The sequence below is a fragment of the Phaseolus vulgaris genome, chromosome 3 (genome assembly GCF_000499845.2).
Source record: "Phaseolus vulgaris cultivar G19833 chromosome 3, P. vulgaris v2.0, whole genome shotgun sequence".
Classification (NCBI taxonomy): Eukaryota; Viridiplantae; Streptophyta; class Magnoliopsida; order Fabales; family Fabaceae; genus Phaseolus; species Phaseolus vulgaris.
The window spans coordinates 19,992,282-20,018,744 of record NC_023757.2 but is presented as its reverse complement, the minus strand read 5'-3'; the positions used below and the strand labels follow the sequence as shown (position 1 = coordinate 20,018,744).

At 51.4% G+C, this 26,463-nt stretch overlaps 4 protein-coding genes across 4 annotated transcripts; all 4 read right to left on the bottom strand.

Moving 5' to 3' along the window:
• Positions 1-508: 508 nt before the first annotated feature.
• Positions 509-1,273, bottom strand: LOC137839309 (uncharacterized). Its single transcript, XM_068648430.1, has one exon. The coding sequence runs from the start codon at positions 1,271-1,273 to the stop codon at positions 509-511; it is 765 nt and encodes a 254-aa protein (XP_068504531.1).
• Positions 1,274-13,588: 12,315 nt separating this feature from the next.
• On the bottom strand, positions 13,589-15,311 carry LOC137839308 (uncharacterized). The gene is made up of 2 exons (XM_068648429.1): positions 14,066-15,311; positions 13,589-13,659 (listed from the first exon to the last, which is right to left on the bottom strand). Exons 1-2 carry the CDS (start codon positions 15,309-15,311, stop codon positions 13,589-13,591), a joined length of 1,317 nt encoding a protein of 438 aa, XP_068504530.1.
• Positions 15,312-16,640: 1,329 nt separating this feature from the next.
• Positions 16,641-18,272, bottom strand: LOC137839307 (uncharacterized). Its single transcript, XM_068648428.1, has 2 exons — positions 17,481-18,272; positions 16,641-17,114 (listed from the first exon to the last, which is right to left on the bottom strand). The coding sequence occupies exons 1-2, from the start codon at positions 18,270-18,272 to the stop codon at positions 16,641-16,643; spliced, it is 1,266 nt and encodes a 421-aa protein (XP_068504529.1).
• A 5,215-nt stretch (positions 18,273-23,487) lies between these two features.
• LOC137839306 (uncharacterized) lies at positions 23,488-24,642 on the bottom strand. Its single transcript, XM_068648427.1, has one exon. It carries the CDS (start codon positions 24,640-24,642, stop codon positions 23,488-23,490), a length of 1,155 nt encoding a protein of 384 aa, XP_068504528.1.
• Positions 24,643-26,463: the final 1,821 nt, after the last annotated feature.

The window sequence follows — 26,463 nt, the reverse complement described above, 5'->3', positions numbered from 1 at the left end:
TATTATATGCTAAGGGGGCGTTCACGACAAGGTATTTGATTTTCTCTGTGCGCGAGGCGGCCCCATCTGTGAACGTTGTTCTTAACTCAATGTATCCCCTGACTTCGACTTGATCACCCGCAAAACCGTATAAGCAGCCCCCATATGGCCTCAACTGGTCTATAGATAGTTGTAGCCTTTCGAAGGTCGGCCAGAACATCACGTCTGCCGAGCTCCCTTGATCGACCAAGACCCGATGAACCGTTCTTCCTGTCGTGACGAGCGAGATCACAATGGGATCGTTGTCATGCGGCACAACATCCCTGAGGTCTTCCTTAGGGAACGTGATGTCCACATCGGGCGAATGGTCCTCAAAAACTTCCACCGACATTACGGACCTCGCATACCTCTTACGCTGCGACGCCGTACACCCGCCACCCGAGAACCCACCAGCTATGGTGTGGATTTCACCGAGGACGGGCGCCTCGTGCTGCTGCCCCTCACTGCCCCCTGGTTGCAAGCCTGACGGTCATCCCGCCTGTTTCTCCATCAAGTAATCCTTCAGGAAACCATTCTTCACGAGCTCATCCAACTGATAGCCAAGCGCCAGGCAGTTGTTAATATGGTGCCCGAATGCTTCGTGGAATTTGCACCATGACTCCTTGCGAGGCCCCAGCACCTTGTCAGCTTTAATCGGCGGCCTCAACCTGTCGGCTATGCTGGGTATCGCAATCAGATCTTTGAGCTCCATCACGAAGTTGTGCCTCGGCGGCTTGCTTGCTTCTCTCCCTTCCTCTACTCGATTCTTAGGTTGGGTCCTTCGTGGCTCGTAAGCGCGTTTCCTGTCAAAGTGTTTCCTTTCTGTGACGGCTTGGTGAACCCGAACAGGTTGCGTGCGTATCTGTGCCTTGGGGCGTGCTGGCACAGTGGTTGTGCATTTCTCGTACGTTTTACCTTCCGAGGCAATATGTTCTACCGCTTGTCGCCTTATCTCGGCGAAGGTTTTGGGGCGACTACGGTTAAGCATTTTCCTGAAAGATCCGGGACGCACCCCCTTCTTGAATGCGTATACAATCATGGGTTCCTCCTTGGTGCCTACTTTCACTACCTGTGCCCCAAAGCGGCTTATGTACTCCTTTAGGGTTTCGCCTTGGAACTGCTTGACGTCGAAAAGATCGTATGAGACTGGGGCGGGAGTTCTGTTGGCTAGGTACTGTTCTCTAAATAGTTGTGAAAGTTGGGCGAAGGACGTGACGTGGCCCTCTGGGAGGCTGATGAACCAGTCCATGGCCATCCCTGTTAGGGTGCTCATGAAAAGCTTGCACCTAACGGCCGGTTGACCTGGGTCGTCTTTATGCGTGGCTTGTTCTAACGAGCTAGGGCACCTTCGTTCTGCCTCGTCTGTGTGTACCTGAAAAAGAAGAACAAAGGGGCGCCCTCGCGGCCGTTTGCACTCCGACGATCAAGTCAGCTAGCAAGAAACACCAAAGTAACTAGAAACTGTATAATACTCTCAATGACTGAAACTGTATAATACTCTCAATGACTGAAACTGTATGGCTAAAACTGTGTTGCCCTAATTGTCTTGTGTTCTCAGCGGATGCGCCGTCAAGAGCAATTAGGGTTTTTCCTCTGTATGTCTATCTGAGAACTAGGTTAAAACTCATGCAACTATGAAAAACGTACCTCTCTAGGGCTTATTCGTGCCTTATATATAGGTGAAAAACTAGGGTTTACCTCTGCGTTGCTTGCTATTATCTAGGGTTCCTTGGAGAAGGTCCTTGCGCCGCTCTCTTTAGGATCTTAGCGTATCTGGCTCATGCACTTCCCTTATCTGGAGTGCAATGTATAACCTTATGGCCACTTGGGCTCTAACTTGAGCGCTGTATTGATCGCGCCATCATACTTTTCGAGTACCCTAATTTAAACACGTGTCATGCATGCAGCCTTCCCTGGATACCTTTAGTGAGCACGTGGGCATTGCCACATGCCCTTTTGACTTGATCATTTATTTTGTGCATAGGGACCCACAGTGCCACCACCCAACTTAGGGTTATCCCATCGTGTGGGCCCCCTCTCTGTGAAATGCTTACGTCACGCGGGTTGACTCTTCGGGCGATGCCTTACTCAGGCGATGTCTTACTTAGGCGACGTCTTACTTCTGTGCGATGCTTCTCTTGGGCGATGGGCGATGATCCATCTTGGTGGTGACACATCTCGGCGATAACCGATTATTTATACTGCAGAACGCCGCTTTTACATACGGCAACTACGTCGACTTCTTGACTACCTACCTTTCTTTTGTCCACGTCATCACACCCGATGACCTGGTCGGTACAACTCTCTTAACCCATTACGTGCATGACATCGTGAAGGGGAAATCGTTTATGCAGAGAGCAATGCTTGGTGAGTGTGCCTAGTCCAACCACACCTGGCGTTCTCCTGGGAGTGTGCGATTCACCCAGATGGAAGAAACGCGCTAAGTTACTCCGCAAGGGAATAACTTAGGCGCACAAAGAGATGCGCTAGAGCCCTTCAGGTAGTGGCACGTGTACGGTTAGATGTGAGTTACATGCCTCCACGTGTCACCATCTGAGAGAGGCGCGACCAAGATAAAAGTGCACTCCGCATCGTGAAAGACACACACACAGACCCACGTTTTTACTCATTATGGTACGTTTTCGAACAATAGCGTAACAAAATTCTGACACACGCAGAGGATAGCGTAACAGAATTCTGTTAGGCACAGACACAGAGAGAGAGAGAAAAAAGAGAATCAGAGAGAGATTCAGTGACATTTTTTGTTGGTGGTTCTGTGACCTAACTTGAGTGTCGAAGTGCAAACGGCCGCTAGAGGCGCCGTCTGTGTGTTTTGCAGGTTGCGTTTGAAGTTCCCGGACAAGGTTCTAAGAGCATCCTTGCGGATAGCACAGTTGCATAGGCGGGGTAAGGAAACGACAAAGCAATTCCTCCACGCTTGAGTTGGCGACAGGATCATAACTGATCTGTCGGTGGCCACTCGGTTACTGACCACCGATCACCGTTCTGGGTGATCTCCTCCCTGATTTCTCTGCCACCTCATCCACGTGTCACCCTGCGAGTGGTCCACGTGGTTATCTGCTACTGACGTCATCGACTACCGATGACCGACCATATCACAAGCCCCCAGTCTCGAGCTGTGAACTCGTTCTCAGCGAAGACACTAAGTGGTCGCGCCCTCGGTCCACGTGGCAAGTGGGGCCACATCATGTGCCACCTCACGTGTTGCCTTTTAACGTTATGATTTTTGTTCCGTTCGGTTGACCGGGACGTCTTCGTGCGCGACCTCAACCGTCAGCTAGGGTCTCCTTCCCCCTGGTTATCTGTGAAAACCTGCAAAAAAGAGGACGAAGAGGCGCCCTAGCGGCCGTTTGCACTCCGACGCTCAAGTCAGCCAGCAAAAACACCAAAACTGTTCACCTCCGTCTCTGAGCACCACGTGTGGCACTCTGAAGGTGGTAAGAAATAACTGTGTATTGTTTCTGTGTTCTCTCTCTCAGGCAAAAATATTCCCCAATCCCTTGTTCGTAACCTTGAAGCACGAGCAAGCAACTAGAAAGTTCTGGTAAATTTGCCAAAAGTTCGAACCCCCTTTCCAACATTCTCCGCGCTATTTAAACTACCCAAGCATTAAAGCGCCTTAAAGCGCCTTTAGTTACAAATGTAACGCACTCAATCAGCGTACTTAATTAGAAAACGTAGCGCATTTAAGACGTTGAAACGCTTGGGAGCCATTGTAGTACCTGAATGCTCGAAAGGGAAACTGCATTGAATGACTTTAATTACCTGGCACCTGACTAAAGGGTGTTTCCATTCTGACATGGCTGTTGTACACGTGGAGGGCCTCACGACGCCGTGACCCCATCTGGGGGCGTTTCTGCCCGTCTGGGGACGTTTCTACGTGTGAGTCCTCCTGCTTGGGAGTGCTACTGCGCTAGGGGTGACTTTTTGGGTGCCAACTCATGCACCCAAGTATCTAGTCACTTACTTTGAGAGCGTATCTGCCTTCCTCTTGCACCCTGCACCCGGCTGCCCTGGGCGTGACCTTCCTCTCGGGTCGTATCTGTCCCAAAGGCGTCTCTGGGGCGACAGGGGTACTTCACGAGTCAGGCTGCCCTACACTGATGCTATCACTATGGCCTTGAAGCCACCTTTTCCTTCTCCTTATCACTGCCCCCGAGTTATCGGGACCTGAGGCCTTCCCACGGCGTCGCTCCCTCCATGGTCTTTCCTACCCATGGGTATCGGGGAACCACACGGTGATTGCCTTGCTTTAGTACTGTTTGATCTGGCGACGCCCTGGTTGGGCGACGCCATCACCTAGGCGACGCCTTGTCTTGGCGACGCTTCCTCTTGGCGATGCTGGCACTTGGCGTCTCTCCACCTAGGCGACGCCTTGCGTTGACTTTAACTCTCCAGTCGTTGACTTTGACCTTGACTTAGTCAACGCCCGGATACGGGACGGTACAATTTCCTCCCTTAATCTCACGACACGTGGACGCATCAACGGCCAGCGTGGAGTGTCGCTAATGCTTCCCTCATTCAAATAGGCGTGCGCCTTCACTGTTTCATTATCTTCTTCAATAATCCAACTCTCAGACTTACTTCAAATCTCCTCTCTGCGCGCCCAACTTTCTTCAAGCTTTCTACCTCAAGACCTTCCGCGATCATCTAAAGGTATGACTTTTCTTCTTCCTTGATCCATTTAGATTTTTTTTTTCACCGATTGCATTCACCCTTTTCACTACCATGCATTCATCTTCTCTGTTTTTCTTCTTCTCAACCCGCGCTAGGGTTTTTTGCGTTTCTCACTTCGCTCTACTTCTCCCTCTTCCTCTTCTTCGCCTGGACCTTTCTTTCTTCTTCCCTTCCTCTGTTTTTCACCGAACCATTCATCATTCCCTCTTCTTCCGTTCATCTGACTTTTTGCTTTCCTCCATTGCAGTTATCTCGCAATGGCTCGCTTGAAGCAAACTGCTCGCATCGTCGCCTCATCCTCTGGTGCACAGCCTTCAGCAAGTGCACCAGCGTCACCTCCACCTGATGCAACTTCCTATCAGGACAACGCCAGGGTCCATGACTGGGCTCCCCTAGCATTGCTGGCCGAAACTTCCACTCAACTACCGAAAGGCCACCTCAAAACCCTTCTGAGCAACGACCCTGATGAGCCCTCCTGCGCCATCGACAGGGAGAATGATTTCAACGTTCGTATACGCATTCCTCCTCAAGGGATGCCAATCTGCACGGACGATAGGGCTACCAATGGGGTGCCCTTCACCTTCATATACTCCACCATCTTCAAAAGGTTGAAGCTGTGCTTGCCCTTCACCTTCTTTGAAAAGGAGCTGATGATGGAGTTGAACGTCGCCCCTTGCCAACTCCATCCCAATGCCTGGGCTTTCATACGGGCATTCGAGATCCTCTGCAACAACTTTGGGCATAACGCCTTTGTAGACGTCTTCCTACATTTCTTCGAGGTGAAGAACCCTGGGGATAGGTCCTGGGTCAGCCTGAATGGAGTTGCTGGACGAGTGATCTTGGGCTTGTACCAGCAATCGTTTAAAGATTGGAAGGGCAGGTTCTACATGATATCTGCTACCCAGCAAAGCCCAACGCTGCTCGAGGGGTTTCCCCTTTATTGGGTTCCTGGAGTTGAGTTTAAGAAGCCCCGGGGCCTTGAAGCCATGGCTCCCTACGAGCGCGAGCTGTGTAGGTTGCTCCTAGGGGCAAAATATAACTCGGCCCTTCTCATCAAACACGAGTTTGATGTGGTGTCTCTGAAAAAGTACATCGGTAGGCTCTTCTTCTTGCACCTCTTAGAATACTTGCACACTCTCATGCATACTTCCATAACATTTTATCCACTTGCATAATTATGCCATCTAACTCTTCTTTTTACCCTTGATGTAGACATGACTTCAGGGAAAGATAGGAGGAGGGCACTAGTGGAGCTTGCCCGGACCAGGGGTGCCAAGGAGACTGGTTCTTCCTCCTCTACCACCGAGCCCATCGCAGCTCCACCTCTCTCAGCCGCGCCAGCAGAAGGCCCCGAGCCAGAGAAGAAGAGAAGAAGGCTAGCAAAGGCCTTTCCCGCAACTGTTGCGGCCGCTGCTGCTCCTACCCCCTCAACTGAGGAGGAGAGTTCTGGCTCTCCTCTTATACATCGCAATAGGAAACACCAAGAGGTTGGGGGGGCTTCATCCCTTAGGCCTGGGGAAATCGAAGTGGTGCAGATCGAGGAGGGTTCATGATGTGAATGTAACTACAAGAACACATGATTCTTGACATTCTTAGGAGCAACTTGAGCTGGATTTGAAAGGCACTTTACTTTAGAATTGGATCAATGTTCTAATTCAAGAACTCACCAAAACTTAGCACCAACCAAGACTCATATGGAAGTCCATGTATTGTCAAATGGAATCAAAACACAAGGAATGAAGAACAAGAATTAAAAACTGGACAGAATTCAAAAGCTAGCTACTGAACCGAAAAGAAACAAAGAACAAAGCTAGAAAAGTAAATGTAAACGGTAGAAAATGAAGGAAAACACTAGGAATTAAAACTACCGAATGGAAAAATTGAAGAAAAGGAAGAAGAACACTTATAGGAAGATGCTTGCTGGATTTTGAGAATTTGAAGAAGCCATTCACGCCACTTGGAACCTTGAACCAAGATAAGTGATGGAGTGCCACCACTTGAAGCTCACCATAGCTCACAAGATAAGGCAAAGAAGAAGAAGACTCAAAACTCACAATTTCTCTCCAAATTTGAGTATAGTCTCTCTACTATAAAATTCCAATCTGAATTGTGAAGGACCTAAGCCCTCCTTTTATAGGAGTAAGGGCTGGTCATTTACATAGCTTATTCCCTAAGCTACCCAAAAAACTCCTAAGATCACACCCCCCTTACTAAGCTCACTCCCCAAGCTTCTAGAATTTGCTAAACTAAAGCCTAAAGATGATTTTACAAAAGAGGTGTCTCATGTTTCCCTCTAAGCACCTTTCGAAACATTATTCTATATTATTTACAATTTAAAAGAAACTATAAAGAGAGATATTTAATATGAAGCCTATTATTTGAGAGTTTGTAGACTTCTTTATCTTTAGGCTTGATCTTCTCTTTGACTTCTTTTAATTTGTGAGAAAACTAGAAGGAAGAACTTCAAATGTGTAGGTGAAAATCCTCTTCCTTCATTAATAAAATCCTCTCCTAGTGGATATCCATCAGTTCACCCCCACCTCTTCCTACTTAACCTGCCCCAGCACCAACTTCCTCCCGCTCCCCTCAGCGCCTACCATCTCCAACGCCCCAACTTCCGTCTTCAGCATCACTTCCCCCCCCACCCCCAGCGGGCCAAGCTATTGGTCAACCCACTCCACCTGCTGGGAGTGATTCTGCCCACTGGGGGGTTTCCCAAGACTTCCTGCATCACCACCACCGCCAACCTCTGCTGCTACTGCTGAAGGTGGTGAGGCCAGCTTGCAGCCAAGCAGCTCTGGTGCTAGCAATGAAAACTTCAGTCGAGTCATTGCCTTGGTTCGACATTTCATACGCAGTCGGGAGCTTCTTGAATGGAGTGGGCAAGAGGTGGACATGCACTTGGCCAAGCAGACAGTGCTTTCCCTAGAGTTTTCCACCCAACACCGCTAGCAACTGGTCCTGGAGAAGAGGGTCAAGGAGCTTGGGCACGACAAGGAGTCACTGCAGAGTGACTTTGAGGCTGCCCTGATGAGGGATACGGTGGAAAAATCCAGCAAATAGTACCTATCGCAGGTCCAGGAGACCATCAAGACTGAGATCTTGATGGGGCAAGCTGTCAATACTCTGGACAGTGAAGTGGTGGAGCTAAGGAGCAAGATAATCAACCTGGAGGCTGAGTCTTCCTCCCTACGCCAACTGAACTCACAACTAGCGGGGGATCTCAAGTCTACCAAGGAGGAGGCCACTGATGGGGAGAAGAAACTTGAGAAGGCAGTGAGCGAGCTTTCTACAGTGAAGGTCGAGCTTGCCGAAGCAAAGGGCAAATTGGAAGAAGCTGCCTCTTCCATTGCTTCCCTCACCACTGAGAAGAACGCCTTGGAAACTTCAAAGCAAGAGCTCGAAGCTGAGAACGCCGAACTTATGAACGTGGGTGCTGACGCCCTTGCTGATGGGTTCGAGCTGGCATTCGAGCAGATTTGTTGCGTAGTTCCAGATTTGGACCTGTTCCGTCCGGTTGGCTTGGGACGTCTTCTAGGGACTCCTTCCCACTGGTTACCTGTGGATTCCTGCAAAGAAGGACAAAAAGGGCGCCCTAGCGGCCGTTTGCACTCCGACGCTCAAGTCAGCCAGCAAGAAACACCAAAACACTATGCACCTCCGTATCTAAGCACCGCGTATGGCACTCTGAAGGTGGTAAAAAAGGAAACTGTGTCTAGTGTGTATTTCTCGTCTTGGCAATGCTCTTTCCCTAGTCCCTTGTGCGTAACCTCAAGGCTCGAGCAAGCAACTAAAGAGTTTCTGGTCAGTTTTCCAAAAGTCCCAACCCCGTTCCCAACATTCCCAGCTCTCTCTAAGCTCTTCCCATCTTCAAAGCGCCTTAAAGCGCATTTAATTATAAAACGCTCAGCGCATTTAAGACGTTCGAAACGTTCAGGAGCATTTATAGTACCTTAAACGCTCGAAACGAAAAAATGTACTAAATAGCCTTAATTACCTTGCACCTGACAACGTGGCGTTTCCATCCTGACTTGGCTGCTGTACACGTGGAGGGCCTCACAGCACCGTTACCCTATCTGAGGGTGTTTCCTCGCGTGAGTCCTCCTACCTGGGAGTGCAACTGTGCAAGGGGTGACTTTTTTGGTGCCAACTCATGCCCCCAAGCCTCTAGTCACTCACTATGAGAGCGTATCTACCTTCCTCTCGTGCCCTGTGCCTGGCTGCCCCCGAGCATGACCCCTCTCCTGGGTCGTATCTATCCCAAGGGCGTTTCTGGACGGCAGGGGCACTTCACGAGGCAGGTTGCTCTATACTGGCGCTATTTCTATGGCCTTGAAGCCACCTTTCTCTTCTCTTTATCATTGTTCCCTGGTTATCCGGGGTTTGGAGCCTTCCCACGGCGTCGCCCCCTCCATGGTTTTTCCTACACATGGGTATCGAGGAGCAGCGCTGGGGTCCCCTTGCTCTTGTGTCATTCCACCTTGGCGACACCCTGCCAGGCGACGCCCTGCTAGGCGATGCCTTCCCTTGGCGACGCTTTCTCTTGGCTACGCTTCCTCTTGGCGATGCCTGCACTTGGCGTCACCCCCACCTAGGCGACGCCTTACGTTGACTTGGACCTCGACGTTGACTTTGACCTTTGACTTGGTCAACGCCCGGGTACGGGACGGTACACAAGCCCCCCAGTCTTAAGCTGATGACTTGTCTTCAGCGAAAAGACTAAGGCTTCGCCCACGCCATCCACGTGGCACCCGGTGATGTGTCATTCTTGCTGATGTGGCAACCTCGAAACCATTGACGTGACACTCTCCGAACCCTTGGGGTGCTCTTAATGGCTGATTGGACATCCTCTGAAACGGGGAAAGCAACGCTTTTTGGGGCCACGCTTAATCGCGTGCCACGTGGTTCATCACGCGGTCATCCTTAAGAGCCTCTTGCGCTCCCCTTGAGCGCCCAATCCTTTGACACGCGGCACCATCGCACGGTCCCCAATTAACGCTCCTTGAGTTGCAAGTGTAACGTTTAAGTTACCCAAACCCCGCGCTTGGAACCACTGTTACATCCACTTTCTCTGCCTTTCCTTACTGTTCATCTTCTTCGAATTCCTTCTCTCGCGACCCCTGCCCTTTCGTGCTTCTGCTCTCCACGCCCTTCGACCCCCAAAGGTACGGTTTTTCCTCTCCTTGACGATTCCCTTTCCTGCATGAACTGCCTGGGACTGTTTATGTTATTGCATATCTTTGGATGTCGTTCTTGTGCTTCTTCGTTCTTCTCGTTCCTCTTTTCTCTCGTGTGGGTAGGGTTCGCCTAGGATTCCTCCATTTTTTTCCCCTTTTCTCCTCCAAACCCTTTTTCTCTGAACCCTTTCTTTTCTCTTTTGCTCTTCAGCTCTTGCATCAATGGCGAAAATTAAGACCACCGCGCCTCCTCCGCTCCCTAGGTCTTACTATAAAGGTGAGTATGACAGGGCCCCCGACGATCTCCTCAACGAATGCTTCACCCTAAACTCTGTTGATGACGTGGAGGCCCACAGGGGGGACCCCGCGCTTTACAACTTCAACGCCTTCCATAAAACTCACGACTCCCACGTCTTGGTATGCCGGGTGAAACCCGGGGTACCCGTTTGTGTGGACTCAAGGGACACTGGGAGAAGCCCCTTCTTCTTCCTTTACCAAATGGTACTCAAAAGAGTGGGCCTGCGTCTACCTCTCACTTCCTTCGAGAGGGAGCTGCTCACCGAGATCAACACCGCCCCCGCCCAGCTCCACCCTAACAGCTGGGCCTTCGTAAGGGGTTTTCAAATTCTCTGCGGATATTTGGGCGTTCCCTCCTCCGTGGACGTCTTTCTTCTTTTTTCGAAGTGAAGAAACAAGGGAAAAGCCTATGGATGAGCTTCTCTGGTGTCGCCGGGCGCATCATTCTCACGCTCTTCCAAAATTCATTCAAAGGGTGGAAAGGGAAATTTTTCAAAGTGCGTGCGACCAAGTACGACCCTATTGCCCTAGAAGGCTTCCCCCTATACTGGACGAACAAGCCCATAACCATGAAGGCCCTGGCTTTGGATCAGCTTGCCCCCGCTGATTGGGACGTGTGCAAAGCCTTGGTGGGGCTTGGGGTAGTCTTTGATACTGCCAAGCTCATCGCCAATGAGTTTAACGCCCACGGACTCTCCACTTACTTCGGTATTTGCCCCTGCTTGTTTATACTGCATGAGTTGTCGTGGTTATACGAACTCGCTTGCTTCGCTTGAGCCCCTATGGTTATCTGCATGTGTTTGGCTATGAATACTTCCATTCTGCTTTATCTGAATTGGTCTTTGCTCTGTTATTCTCGCTGCTGCAGGTTCAGTGATGACTTCGTCGAGGCGACTCGCCCTTGCCAAATTCCTGAAGAAGGCAAGATCAGCCAAAGAGGGTGGAGACGCGGTCGCCCCTGCCGTGCCAACCGTCGCTTCCCTGCCGACTCCTCCTCCGTCCCTCTCTCCTTCTCCCATTGCCGCGGTACCATTGGCCATGGCGTCGACTCCTGCCCCAGCACGCCCCAACAAAGGGAAGAGGGTGTTGGTGGTAGATTCTGACAGTGAAGATTCGGGCGTCGCCTTGGTTTCCAGTAAGAGAAGGGCGACGGGCGTCCCTGTCTTGACAGTCGCGTCTCCCGGTGGTGGGAGTTCTCTCAGGGACGATCCTCCAAGTGCCACATCACCTCCACCTCCACCAACCCACGAGGAACGAGAGGAGAGGATTGATTCAGTTCCCCCGTCCCCGCCGTTACCGCTTCGTGACGCAGCTGAGGCCTCTGGCTCTGCCCCTCCTGCATCAGTTTCAGCTTCGACTTCTCGAAAGCCCCAAATTCCTCGCCCCATCCATAGGGAGTTGACGCAGGGTTTCACTGAAGGAATGTCGCCAACTGATCCTCACAAGGGGGGAGGCATGCCTTATTATATGGGGGCATTCCTGGCGGTGGCACTCAAGTGGCGTACCCAGGCTCGAAGCGCTATCAAGGGGAGGGAGGCTCTCCGCAAACTGAGACAAGAGGTGGGAGCGTTGAAGGAGGAGAAACAAAACTGGGGGCTCAAGGAGGAAGCTTCCCAATCCTTGCTAAAACTGGCCCACGAGGGCAGGGAGGGGGCCGAGGTGTACGCGCGCGAACTTGAACAGGCACATGTCGATCAGCTGGCCCAGCTCACTTCCTACCAAATCCAAAGCATTGGCCTCTAAGAGGCGGCTCTTGCCTCCGAAGTACAACGGAAAAAACTTGAAGAATTGGACGCTGCTTGGAGGCAGAAGTTAGGTGAGAGAGAGGACGCCTTGCCCGCGAAGGTCGAAGCCTTGAGCCTTCTCCAAGCCGAGGCTAACAAGCTCCGCGTGGAGAAAGAATTCCTGGAGAAACAGTTGATATCCAAGGACTCTAGGGTTGCGAAACTAGAAGGGGAGGTCCAAGAACTGATTGGGGAGATGGCGGGCGCGTTTGAAGAGGGCTTCCCAGAGGCTCTGACTCAGGCATCCTGCGAGAACCCTGGCGTCAATATTTCAAACTGCGACCCCACACACCATGTCGTCGACGGGAAGGTCGTGCCCCTCGACTTGGATGACTGAATCGCTGTCCCTCACCCGCCACCTTTACCTTTCGAGCTTTATAGTTGGTTTTGCCATTCTGTGATAAACTTGTAACTCCCTTGCACTTTCTATCAGAACTTTGGATTTCGCATGACAAATTTACACTCGTCTTTCATTTTCACATGCTTCGATTACTTTGCCCCTATCGTGTTTATTCGTAACTCGTTCCGCCTTCGTATCTATAAGGCCTTTGCCTCGTGAAGGCGTGAGTGGCTTTGCCATTACTGCAACGCAAAAGTTGAGACCTACTCCAGGCCTCAAACGCTCGGGATAAGGCCACGCATCAATGCCTACGCCCACGGAGAGGCTTACCTAACGGCGCCGTATCGTCCGTGGGGTGTCTCAAACACCTAGGCGCTGGGAAAGCTCAACGCCCTCCAGGGGTCGCTCCCTCCACGATCTTTCCTCCCCGTGGGTATCGGGGAACGACCCTGCCAGCAATTCACTCAGCATTTGGCGATCTCGTCTCCCTCCACAGTCGTTCCTACCTGCGGGTATCGGGGAGGCGACGCCGCTAGTGATTAGCTTTAACTCCTTCTATTTCATCTCCCTCCATAGTCTTTCCTACCTGTTGGTATCGGGGAGGTGAAGCTGCTGATACTTGTATTGACGACGCCTTTAATCGTTTCACAATGGTAATACCTTCTACTTTGGCTACGCTTTCTCTCGGCGATGCCCTCTTGTATTGGCGACGCCTTTAAACGTTTCACAATGGTAATACCTTCTACTTTGGCTACGCTTTCTTTCGGCGACGCCCTCTTGTATTGGCTCAGGTCGTCGCCCGGGGTGGCGAGGGACTCCAGGTCCCGTCGTGCCATCCACGTGGCGCTTTTCGTATGGCTGATGGGACGTTCCCTCACCTGACTGGGTCCTGACACCTCCCGAGGCTCTGACCCATTCTCGACGGCGTGTCGTACCCCTGAGCATTCTGTTGATACGACGTTTTCTGAGTGTTAACCAGTGGTGCCAGGACCATCCTCTCATTCTCTGCCACGTGGCTTAGTTGCATGGTTTACCCATTCGCGTCGTTTGGCGCTCTAACCGTAATACTTAATTCTTCAAAATCTTGAAACTGCCTTCACCGTCTCTGGGCTTTCGTAACATACTTACACCATCTTCCTCCTCTCAAAGAGTCACTCTGCTGTCTTCTCTAACCAACGTATTACCCCGCCTTTCCAGCGAACCATCCTCTTTCGACCCTCCAACTCTCTTTCCGACACTGTTCCGTCATGTCTTCTCGTATTCCTTCCCCAGGGTTAACCATAAAGATCTGTATCCCTGGGCTTCAAGCGAGCTTCTGCACGAGTGCCCGTGCCTTCTTTACACCCTGGCCATCAGGAAACACAAAGGAGAGTCGTGCTCTTATAATCACCGTGCCTTCGCGAGGAGGCATGACGATGACATCACCGTGCTCCGCCATGGGCTGTATATCGATCGCAGCTCCTCTGGCGGCGCCTTGTGCCAGTCTGCGTGTTTTTGGCATTGCTTACAACGCTGGGCGTGTCGCACGCAATCTTCCTTTACTGTTGGCCAATAAAAACCTGCGCGCACCATATTAGAAGCTAAGGACCTTCCGCCAACATGGCTCCCACAAATGCCTTCGTGGAGCTCCGTCATTATTCTGGTACACTGGTCGCCGCTTACGCATGTTAAGACAGGGTGAGTGAAACCGTGTCTGAACAACACTCCGTCTATCAGGGTGTACCTTGCCGCATTTCTCTTAACCTTCTTACCTTCTTCAGGCTCCACTGGGAGAACCCCATCCGCTAGGTACCGCCTGTATGGCGTCATCCAGGTGTCTCCTTCGGCTAAAACATGTATCTGCGCTCGCCTCCCTCCTTCCGGCGTGTCCGTGTATACGCTAATGTGAGGCGCCTTCAACGTATCCCGAGTCAAGGAACGATGACTCCTTGGCCTTCCTCTCGCGGTGCTTATATGGAGGACATCCACCCTGTTATCCTCTATGAATTTCCTCGGAGCCTTAAGCGTCTCTTGGATTACAGTCCTCTGCTTGCCCCCCTTGCCTGAGCTGGCCAGCTTGGCGAGCAGGTCAGCTCTGGCATTCTGCTCCCTTGGGATATGCACCAGCTCAAGAGCACTAAAGGCTCCCTTTAGCGATTCGACGTACCTTAGATATGCCACCATCTGCGGGTTCTTCGCCTGGAACTCACCCAACACTTGCCCCGTAACCAGTTGGGAGTCACTCTTCACTAATAGGTTCCGCGCACCCATTTCTTTGGCTAAAAGCATTCCTGCAATCAGGGCTTCATACTCAGCCTGATTATTACTGGCTTTGAAAGCGAAGCGTAGGGCCTGCTCGATCAGTACACAGTCTGGTCCTTCCAAGACTATTCCCGCACCACTTCGTTGCTGGTTGGAAGAGCCATCCACTGAGAGTGACCACTGTGAGCCTGCCTCCACCTCCTGTTCGCCTCCGGGCGAGAGTTCTGCCACGAAATCTGCGTATACCTGCTCTTTGATGGACCCTCTGGGCTCGTACTGGATGTCGAATTCTGAAAGCTCCACCGTCCAGCGCACCATCCTTCCAGCTACATCGGGCTTCTGCAGTACCTTCTGTATAGGGAGGTTCGTCATCACTACCACCGTGAAGCTGTGGAAGTAATGACGAAGCCTCCTGGCGGAAAACACCACCGCTAGTGCTGCCTTCTCCAACGCCTGGTACCTCGTCTCCGCGCCTTGTAGGGCCTTGCTTACGAAGTAAATGGGCTTTTGACTCTGGTCCTGCTCCTGGACTAACACAGAGCTGATAGCTCGCTCCGTTACCGTAAAATATAGCCGGAGGGGCACTCCTGCTACCGATTTGCAGAGGACCGGTGGCGTCGCCAGGTACTCCTTTAACTTAATGAAAGCCGCTTCGCATTCGTCAGTCCATGCAAAGCGACTGTTTCTCTTGAGGCACTGGAAATATGGTTGCCCCTTCTCTCCCCTGGCGGAAACGAACCTTGAGAGTGCCGCCATCCGCCCTGTCAACTATTGCACTTCCTTTACCGACGTCGGGCTTCGCATGGCGATAATCGCTGCGCATTTGTCGGGGTTCGCCTCTATCCCCCTCTCTGTGAGCATAAAACCCAAGAACTTACCGGCCTCTAACCCGAAGACACACTTTTCAGGGTTTAGCTTGAGGCGGTACTTGGATATTGTGACGAACAACTCCTCTAGGTCTGCCATGTGCTGTGCCCTATCCTGCGACGCCAACACCATGTCATCCACGTAGGCGTACACATTCCTCCCTAGCATGGGCGCCAACACCTTGTCCATTAGCCTTTGGTATGTGGCGCCCGCATTCTTCAAACCGAAAGGCATCACCTTGTAACAGTAACTGCTAGTTTCCGTCATGAATGCGGTTTTGCTTTCATCTCTCGGGTGCATTTTAATCTGGTTGTACCCCGAGAACGCATCCAGGAAACTTAGCACTTTGCAGCCGGAGGCGCTATCTACCAACGCGTCAATGCTGGGCAGCGGGTATGAGTCCTTCGGGCACGCCTTGTTTAGGTCAGTGAAGTCCACGCACATCCTCCACTTCCCATTCGCCTTCTTTACCAGGACGACGTTGGCTAGCCACTCGGGGTATTGGATTTCCCTGATGTGGCCAGCCCTCAGCAGCTTCTGCGTTTCTTCGCGTACCACCAACTGCCTTTCTTCATTGAATTTTCTCCTCCTTTGGCGCACGGGGCGAACCGTGGCGTCCATGCTGAGGTGATGACATAAGAAATCAGGGTCGATGCCGGGCATGTCCGAGGCAGACCACGCGAAAGCGTCCAAATGGCGTGAGATCACCTCTGCCACCGCCTCCTGCTCTTCTTGGCTCAGCAGACGCCCTAGTTTAAACGTCTTGCCGCCAACGTTCCTATCCACCACGTTAGTCGCTTGTTGGTCCCTACCGTTATCTTGAATGGGCGTCGCCTCTTCCGCTGGCGCCGTATGGTCGGGACCCTCCTCCATGGGTGTGTCTGCTTCGGGCGTCACCCCCACGGAGGGCGTCGCCTCTATCATTGTCACGTCAACACTTGGCGGACGCTCAAACACCATGAACACACTTTTTCTCGATTTTAGGCTGTTTTCATAACACTTTCGCGCTTCCTCCTGATCCGACTTGATAACTATTACCTTGCCGTTGAGATCCGGCAGCTTCATCTTCATATGACGCGTGGAGGATACCGCGTTGAGCCTATTCAGCACCGGTCTCCCCAACAAGATGTTGTAGGCGGAATTGGCGTTTACGACCAAGTATCGTATGCTTTCGATGCGCAAGGCTTCTCCATCTGTGAATGTCGTCCTCAGCTCCAATTAGCCTCGGACTTCCACTTGGTTGTCTGCGAACCCATATAGGCAGCCTGTGTAGGACCTCAGAAGGTCAGGGGACAATCGTAGCTTGTTGAATGTCGACAAAAACATGACGTCTGCTGAACTTCCCTGATCGACCAGAACCCTATGCACCTTTCTTCCGGCTGTGACAACGGAGATTACCACGGGGTCGTTGTCATGCGGCACCACATCTCGCAGATCCCCTCTCGTGAACACGAGGTCAGATTCCCACGGCTCACCCGAGATTCTCTCCTCAATCGTGTTGACCCCCCTCGCGTATTTCTTTCGCTGGGAGGCGATGGGTCCCCCGCCGGAAAAACCTCCAGCAATGGTGTGGACCTCGCCGAGAACTGGCATCTCGTGCGCTTGCTCCTCTGTTGGCGCCGGCAGGGCGGCGGTCGCGGCGGGTTCTGCGACGTAATCCTTCAGAAACCCGCTCCTCACCAGCTCATCAAGCTGATAACCCAACGAGAGGCAGTTGTCAATGTGATGACCGAAAGCCTCGTGGAACTTGCACCAAGAGTCTTTCCGTGGCCCTAACACCTTGTCAGTTTTCGCCGGTCGCCTCAACCTCTCAGCTATATTAGGCACGGCGATCAGGTCCTTCAGCTCCGCCACAAAGTTGTACCTCGCCGGTTTTGCCCTTTCTCTGACTGGACGATCCCCTCCTGCTGGACCCCTGGGCTGGGGTTTCCTGGTCTCATAGGGGCGTCTCCCCTCTGGCTTTTTTCTCCCCGTCGTGGTCTCGTTGAACCTGACGGGTTGAGCCCGCGTCTGCGCTCTCGGGCGCGAAGGTACATTGCTGGTGCGCTTCTCACACACCTCTCCTTCAGAGGGGATATGTTCCACCGCCCGACGCCGTATTTCAGCAAAAGTCCTTGGACGATTGCGAATAATGGATTCGTAGAAAGGGCCGGGACACACGCCTTTCCTGAAGGCATACACAATCATGGGCTCCTTCGACGTGCCCACTTTAACCACTTGGGACCCGAAGCGGTTGATGTACTCCTTCAAACTCTCCCCTTGGTATTGCTTCACGTCGAACAGATCGTAAGATACTGGCGGGGGAGCCCTGTTCGCCAAGTATTGCTCTCTGAACAACTGGGACAGCTGTTGGAAAGAGGTGATATGGCCACTAGGAAGGCTGATAAACCAATCCATGGCCATTCCTGTCAAAGTGCTCATGAAGAGCTTGCACCTTGCAGCGTCAGAACCGCCCACTAACACCATCTGTGTGTGGAACGCCGTGAGATGCGCCTCAGGGTCTTCCATCCCAGTGAAAATCGCCTTCGGCCCTGCCAAGGTGTTGGGGATCGCCGCATCTAGGATCTCCTGCGAGAAGGGAGTGGAAAACTCCCTCGGTGGGGTGAGATGCTCCACCTCTTCATTCTCGCGTTGCACCTGGTTGTTCCTCAGACTTCGACGCAACTCCTCATTAATGCGACGGAGCTCGTCGTTTCTCACATGCGAGGCGTCGAGAACTGCCTGCATGCGCTCTTGCTCTATCTTCGAGTCCGCCATATCATCCTGCAGCCCCCGCATTATCTCCAGGACCTGCTGCATGGACATTTCTTCTCCCGCAGCGCGTGCGGTACCTCGTCTAGTGGTGGCCATTCTTCACTGTTTTCTCAAACGTGATCGTGACTTGATAGATCTTTTCAAACATGCGATGGGACCAATGTTTTATATCAGTCCCACGGTGGGCGCCAAATGTTCCGTCCGGTTGGCTTGGGACGTCTTCGTGCGCGACCTCAACCGTCAGCTAGGGACTCCTTCCCACTGGTTACCTATGGATTCCTGCAAAGAAGGACAAAAAGGGCGCCCTAGCGGCCGTTTGCACTCCGACGCTCATGTCAGCTAGCAAGAAACACCAAAAAACTATGCACCTCCGTATCGGAGCACCGCGTATGGCACTCTGAAGGTGGTAAAAAAGGAAACTGTGTCTAGTGTGTATTTCTCGTCTTGGCAAAGCTCTTTCCCTAGTCCCTTGTGCGTAACCTCAAGGCTCGAGCAAGCAACTAGAGAGTTTCTGGTTAGTTTTCCAAAAGTCCCAACCCCGTTCCCAACATTCCCAACGCTCTCTCTAAGCTCTTCCCGTCTTCAAAGCGCCTTAAAGCGCATTTAATTATAAAACGCTCAGCGCATTTAAGACGTTCGAAACGTTCGGGAGCATTTATAGTACCTTAAACGCTCGAAACGGAAAATGTACTAAATAACTTTAATTACCTTGCACCTGACAACGTGGCGTTTCCATCCTGACTTGGCTGCTGTACACGTGGAGGGCCTCACAGCACCGTTACCCTATCTGAGGGTGTTTCCTCGCATGAGTCCTACCTGGGAGTGCAACTGCGCAAGGGGTGACTTTTTGGGTGCCAACTCATGCCCCCAAGCCTCTAGTCACTCACTCTGAGAGCGTATCTACCTTCCTCTCGTGTCCTGTCCCTGGCTGCCCCCGGGCATGACCCCTCTCCTGGGTCGTATCTATCCCAAGGGCGTTTCTGGACAGCAGGGGCACTTCACGAGGCAGGTTGCTCTATACTGGCGCTATTTCTTCCCACGGCGTCGCCCGCTCCATGGTTTTTCCTACCCATGGGTATCGGGGAGCAGCGCTGGGGTCCCCTTGCTCTTGTGTCATTCCACCTTGGTGACACCCTGCTTGGCGACACCTTATCTTGGCGACGCCCTGCTAGGCGACGCCTTACCTTGGCGACGCTTTCTCTTGGCGACACTTCCTCTTGGCGATGCCTGCACTTGGCGTCACCCCCACCTAGGTGACGCCTTACGTTGACTTGGACCTCGACGTTGACTTTGACCTTTGACTTTGTCAACGCCCGGGTACGGGACGGTACAGGACCTTACGCAGTTCAGCATCTACCACAAAGTGGTAGATGGCAAGCTCATTCCTCCTTCTTGAGTTTTCTTCTTGTAATTTCATATTTCTGTACAATTCTTGTACTTGAAACTTGTATGCACCTTGGTGTGAATATATACTTGCTTCAGCTATATGTTTCTTCTCTCGTATCTTCTTAAGCTTCATCTTTCTTTTTGCACACAACTAACTGTTAACTAGCTTAGGTTTAGCGTGATCTGTACTCTTTGATCTTGGCCTCTACCTTGATCACGACTAACAACTCCCTTAGCTTTGTCTTTAACATTTCTGATGCACAGTTTCGTACTAGATGACTGACTAGGCATAGTCTGTCTGCTTCGGCTTGTTGTGTAAGAACTTGTTTGGAAAAGCTTCCTCCAACAAGGCACTACCCACTAGCATATCCACCAACAACTCATCAGTCATCGTTCTTCGGTCTTCACCTTGCTTCTCTGTCGCTCTAGCGCTAAGTGCATAGAGGACTTTGACATCAATCGTCAGAGGTGATGCCTTGTTTTGGGTGAAGAAGAGTGTTTCTCGATAGCCCCTCTTATCTTCCCCAAGGTCATCAACCTTGGGCGGATCGGGTCGTTCTTTCCCTGCCTCACTCCTCGGGTGAGAAGGGTTTAAACTAAGAGCTTTACTGGGCCAATATTGGTATATGCCAAGTGGGTAAGGACGTGTGTCGAAATCCTTCCTTTCCCTCTCTTGGTCTTACTAGCACCCCTGGCTTTTCAAACCCTAGTCGCCTGCACTCACGCCTGGGGTGAGGAGGACTTAGATTAGCGTCCATACTCACACCTAGGGCGAATAAGGCCTAACCGATCACCTGCACTGGCACCTGGGGCGAGGAGGATTTTAACTTGAAAACTCTCGCACACTTGATATGCTGATAATCTTTTCATTGGGTGGTCTCGTTAAAAACCCTCCTTAGGGAAAAGAGTGCCCCCTCGTGTAGCTCTGACATAAGTCTAGTGCATTGCTCGCCATACACGCAGATCTGCACAGGATGAGAAAACCCAAATCTAAACAGGTTCCCATCAATCAAAGTAAACTTACTCGAGCTCCTCTTTATTCTTTTTGCCTCTGTCGGGTCAAGTGGGAGTACACCATCTTCTAAGTACAACTGGTACGGTGTTATCCACATGTCGGGCTCCCTAACAGTGCAGACTTCCATCGCCTCATCGGTCTTTGCCGGTCGCGCTCTAACTCTCGGCGCTTTCAACGTCTCTTGAGTCAGTGAACGATGACCGATTGTCAGACGCTCCATCGATTTGTACACTTGAAGTACCTGGTTGTCTGACACGAACGCTTGCGGTACCTTCAAGGTCTCCTGAATGACGGTCCTCTGTTTTCCCCCCTTGCCTGAGCTGGCCAGCTTGGCAAGCAGGTTTGCTCTGGCATTTTGCTCTCTCGGCACATGAACTAGTTCAAACTTGGTGAAGGACGTCTTCAAGAGCTGTATGTATTCCAGGTAAGCTGCCATCTGGGGATCTTTCGCCTGGAACTCCCTGTAACTTGCCCGGTGACTAGCAAAGAGTCACTCTTAGCAACCAGACTTTTTGCTCCCATTTCTCTTGCTAGCAACATTCCTGCGATCAGGGCTTCATACTTCGCCTGATTGTTACTAGCCGTGAAGGAAAAGCGGAGGGACTGCTCGATCAGCACTCCCTTCGGGCCTTCCAAAATGACCCCAGCAACGTTCCCCTACTGATTGGAGGAGCCATCCACTGATAATACCCATCAGAAGTCTAAACCTTCTGAAGGTGTCGCGACCGACGACAGCTCGACCACAAAGTCGGCAAACACCTGCCTCTTTATCGGTCCTCGGGGCTCGTACTGAATTTCGAACTCTGACAATTCCACCGCCCACTTGACCATCCTTCCCGCTACGTCTGGTTTCTTTAGCACCTTTTGGATGGGCAAATTTGTCATTACCACTACTGTGAAGCTGTGGAAATAATGTCTGAGTCTTCTCGCTGAAAATACCACCGCCAGGGCAGCCTTCTCGAGGGCTTGGTACCTTGTTTCAGGGCCTTGCAGTACCTTACTCACAAGGTACACAGGCTTCTGAACCTAATCTTGCTCTTGCACCTGGACTGAACTGACTGCTCTCTCCGTCACAGCAAAGTATAGACGAAGAGGGGTGCCCACTTGTGGTTTACGCAAGACCGGTGGGCTTGCCAGGTACTCCTTCAACTCGATGAAGGCCTCCTCGCACTCCTGTGTCCAAAGGAATCTGCTGTTGCGCTTAAGACACTGGAAGTACGGATGACCTTTCTCCCCTCCAGCGGACATAAACCGGGATAATGCTGCCAACCGACCGGTGAGTTGCTGCACCTCCTTCACCGTCGTTGGACTCCTCATCGCCACGATTGCTGCGCACTTCTCTGGATTAGCTTCGATTCCACGCTCTGTCAGGAGGAAACCCAAGAACTTCCCAGCCTCCATGCTAAAAATACATTTCTCAGGGTTGAGCTTCAACCTGTACTTGGCGATGGTGGTGAATAATTCCTCCAGATCGGCCACATGATGCTCCTTCTCTCGGGATGTGACCACCATGTCATCTACATATGCATGCACGTTCCTTCCAAGCATGGGCGAGAGCACCCTATCCATAAGTCGCTGGTAGGTAGCCCCCGCATTCTTCAGCCCGAACGGCATTACCTTGTAGCAGTAGCAAGACCGTTCAGTCATGAATGCGGTCTTGCATTCATCCCTGGGGTGCATTCTGAACTGGTTGGATCCTGAGAATGCATCCAAGAAGCTAAGTAGCTTCCCCCCTGATGCGCTATCCACTAGAGCGTCTATACTGGGTAGAGGGTAAGAATCTTTGGGGCATGCCTTGTTGAGGTCAGTGAAGTCCACGCACATCCTCCACTTGCCGTTTGGCTTCTGCACCAGTACCACGTTCGCTAGCCACTCAGGGTACTGGATCTCCCTGATGTCCCCTGCGGCAAGGAGCTTTTGCGCTTTGTCGTGGATCACTTTCCTCCTTTCTTCGTTGAATTTCCTTCGCCTCTGACGCACAGGTCGAACTTTAGGAACCATCGACAGGCGATGGCAAAGGAAGTCAGGGTCGATTCCTAGCATGTCAGATGCTGACCATGCGAACGCGCCCATGTGCTTCTCGATCACCCCGGCGATCAGCCTTCGTTCTTCTTCGCCGAGCGATCCTCCCAACGTAGCATCCTGAGCTACCTGGGAGCCCCCCAGCGTAGCATCCTCCATCTCCTAATCGCCATGCGTTCCCCTAACCACCGATCGCTCTTCGAGCACACCTAGTGGTGGTGTTGAGGTGACATGGCATATGCTCCTCTTCTGCCTGAGGCTGTTCTCATAACAGCGTCTAGCCTCAGCCTGATCTGACTTGATGGTTATTACGGTCCCCTCCATCGACGGCAGCTTCAGCTTCATGTGCCTCGTCGATGGCACTGCACCCTACCTATTGAGTGTTGGCCTTCCCAGCAAAATGTTGTACGCAGAAGGGGCGTTCACCACCAAGTACTTTATCTTTTCGGTGCGGGCTGTTGTTCCATCGGTGAACGTCGTCCTCAGCTCAATGTACCCCCGCACCTCTACCTAATCCCCTGCAAAGCCGTAAAGACACCCGGTATACGGCCTTAGTTGATCGGGGGACAGCTGCAACTTGTTGAACGTCGGCCAGAACATGACGTCTTCCCAGCTCCCTTGGTCTACGAGCACTCTGTGCACTCGCCTTCCTGCTGTGATGAGGGAGATGACCACAGGATTGTTGTCGTGCGGTACAACGTCCTGCAGATCAGCTTTCTTGAAAGTGATGTCTACCTCGGGGAAATGGCCCTTGTCTACCGAGTCCACGGCCATAACCGATCGAGTATACCTTCTTCTTTGTGATGCGGTGCATCCCCCACCGGAGAAGCCTCCCGCAATCGTTCACACCTCCCCGTGCACAGGGATTTCATGCTGTTGTTCTCCTGCCTAGGCCCCCGATGCGCGCTCACCCTGCGCCTCCCACAGGTAATCTGCCAGGAACCCAGACTTTACGAACTCCGCCAGCTGGTGTCTCAACGCCAAGCAGGAGTGGAATGTGTGGCCAAAGGCTTGGTGAAACTCACACCACTCGTTCTTCTTCCTCCCAAGTACCTTATCTGTCTTCTCTGGTACTCGGAGTCTTGCAGCTATGGCAGGAAGGGCGATCAGATCCGCCAACTCTACCATGAAATTGTATCTTGGGGGTGCATTACTCTCCCTTGCACGCCCCCTGCCCTGGTCCTTCCTGGGTGCATAAGGACGAGGTTTCCCCTGCACCTTCTTTCCCTCCTTTGCCTCGTGCACCCTCGCTTGCTGTTGTTGCTTCCCCTGTCCTCCACGCGGCTTCGGTGGTACAACACTTCCTCTTTTCTCAGAAACCTCTGTCTCTGCCACTATGTGCGCCACCGCGCGCCGCCGGATCTCCGCAAAGGTGCTGCAATGGCTCCTGATGAGCGACTCACTGAAGGGACCAGGCAACACTCCCTTCTTAAACGCATGCACCAGCATATACTCGTTCTTGCTGGGCAATCTAACCAGTTGTGCTCCGAAGCGGTTGAGGTAGTCTTTCAGCGACTCACCTTGATATAGGTGTACATCGAACAGATCGTACGACACCACTGAAGGTGATCTGTTAACGATGAACTGCTCAGTGAAAAGCTTCGAAAACTGATGGAAAGACGTGATATGACCCTCTGGCAGACTCATGAACCATTCCATGGCGATTCCACTCAGTGTACTCATGAACATCTTGCAGTACACGGCATCTGAGCCCCTAGACAACATCATCTGAGTGTGGAACGCCGTCAGATGCGCTTCTGGATTTTCTACCCCTGTGAACGACGCCTTCACTCCAACCTGGTTGGGAGGCACCACGATTTTCATGATTTCAGGGGAGAATGGCATAGGGAACGCTCTCGGAGGCGATGGTGGCATCGACATTCTTTCTTCAACTGCGCGTTCCTTCTGCGCCTGTAACGTCCTTCTCAGCTCCTCATTAACGCGATTCAGCTCATCATTCCTGCTCTGCGATGCAGCCAACTCCTCCTGCATCTTCTCTTGTTCAGCTCTCGACGCTGCGACATTGTCCTGCACCGCACGCATCATCTCCAGGACCTGCGCCGTTGTCACAGCTCCTTCCTCAGCAGATGGCGCAGGTGATGTTTGTCTGGTTCTCCTCCTTTTCTCAGCAAAAAACTCAGCAAAAACTTTGAGAAACTTCAGAAACTTTGGTCTGGATGGGACCACGATTCACAGGGCCCCACGGTGGGCGCCAAATGATCCTGTTGTCAACTCAAGCGTGGAGAAATTGCTTTGTCGCTTCCTTACCCCGCCTATGCAACTGTGCTATCCGCAAGAATGCTATTAGAACATTCTCCGGGAACTTCAAACGCAACCTGCAAAACACACAGACGGCGCCTCTAGCGGCAGTTTGCACTCCGACGCTCAAGTTAGGTCACAGAACCACCAACAAAAAATGTCACTGAATCTCTCTCTGATTCTTTTTTTTCTCTCTCTCAGTGTCTGTGCCTAACAGAATTCTGTTACGCTATCCTGTGCGTGTGTCAGAATTCTGTTATGCTATTGTGCGAAAACGTACCCAAATGAGTAAAAACGTGGGTGTGTACCTTTCACGACGCGGAGTGCACTTTTATCTTGGCCGCGCCTCTCTCAGATGGTGACACGTGGAGGCATGCAACTCACATCTAACCGTACACGTGCCACTACCTGAAGGGCTCTAGCGCATCTCTTTGTGCGCCTAAGTTATTCCCTTGCGGAGTAACTTAGCGCTTTTCTTCCATCTGGGTGAATCGCACACTCCCAGGAGAACGCCAGGTGTGGCTGGACTAGGCACACTCACCAAGCATTGCTCTCTGCATAAACGATTTACCATTCACGATGTCATGCACGTAATGGGTTAAGAGAGTCACCAATCATTGACCGGTTTACTAACTCCCTCAGGCCACTCTCGTGCACGATTCTACCGGCGAGCAGCTCCTCTTTCTCTGAGATATGATCATGCGAGGTCCATGCGTAACGCTTTCACTGGGAATCTCAGTCCCAGTTTAACTGCATGTAACACGAAACCCCGATGACCATGCACCCGATGACTGATTGGTGCTCTATTGCTTCTCGCGTTCTCCCCACAGGTGTTTATCTTGGAACTGATCTGTCGGTGGCCCCTCGGTTACTGACCACCGATCACCGTTCTGGGTGATCTCCTCCCTGATTTCTCTGCCACCTGATCCACGTGTCACCCTGCGAGTGGTCCACGTGGTTATCTGTTGCTGAAGTCATCGACTACCGATGATCGACCGGATCAAATCCATACAAGTTTTGTCATAGTCGTGTTTTTCCAAGAATGTCATCACTTCTTATAGTACTTTTATTGAATTTTTTGTTTCTTGCTTTGGTGTAATACAGTTTTCTGATTTTGATACTTGATCCTTTGTGCATTTTCTGTTTTAGTTTTGAGTTCATACTTGCATTTTAGACCTATAAAAGTTCCTATACATCATTTCCATTATGTCTTTGCTAGTTCTACATTCTGTTTTTCATTCCTGTTAGGATTTCCTTGTTTTTCTGAAAACGTGCTTACTGTTTCGATTTATTGCAATTGATTTACTCACTGGAAATTTCTGAAATTTTGGATTTGTGTTCTTCAAAGTGTTATAAAACAATAGAAAAAAGAAGTACTCAAAAATTCCAAGTACAAAAAAATGATAAATCAAAAACAAAAAGTGTGCAATTCTGCCGAAAAAAATACGGTAATCCGGCAACAATTTTGAAAACTTTATCTCAATTAATTGGCTTACTGTTTTTGAGTAATTCCAGTGCCACTGTTGAGCTAAGATATTGAAATTTCTGTGGTTAAAATTTCATAATCCAGTTCGCTTTATATTGTTCTAGTTAAATCAGTGAACA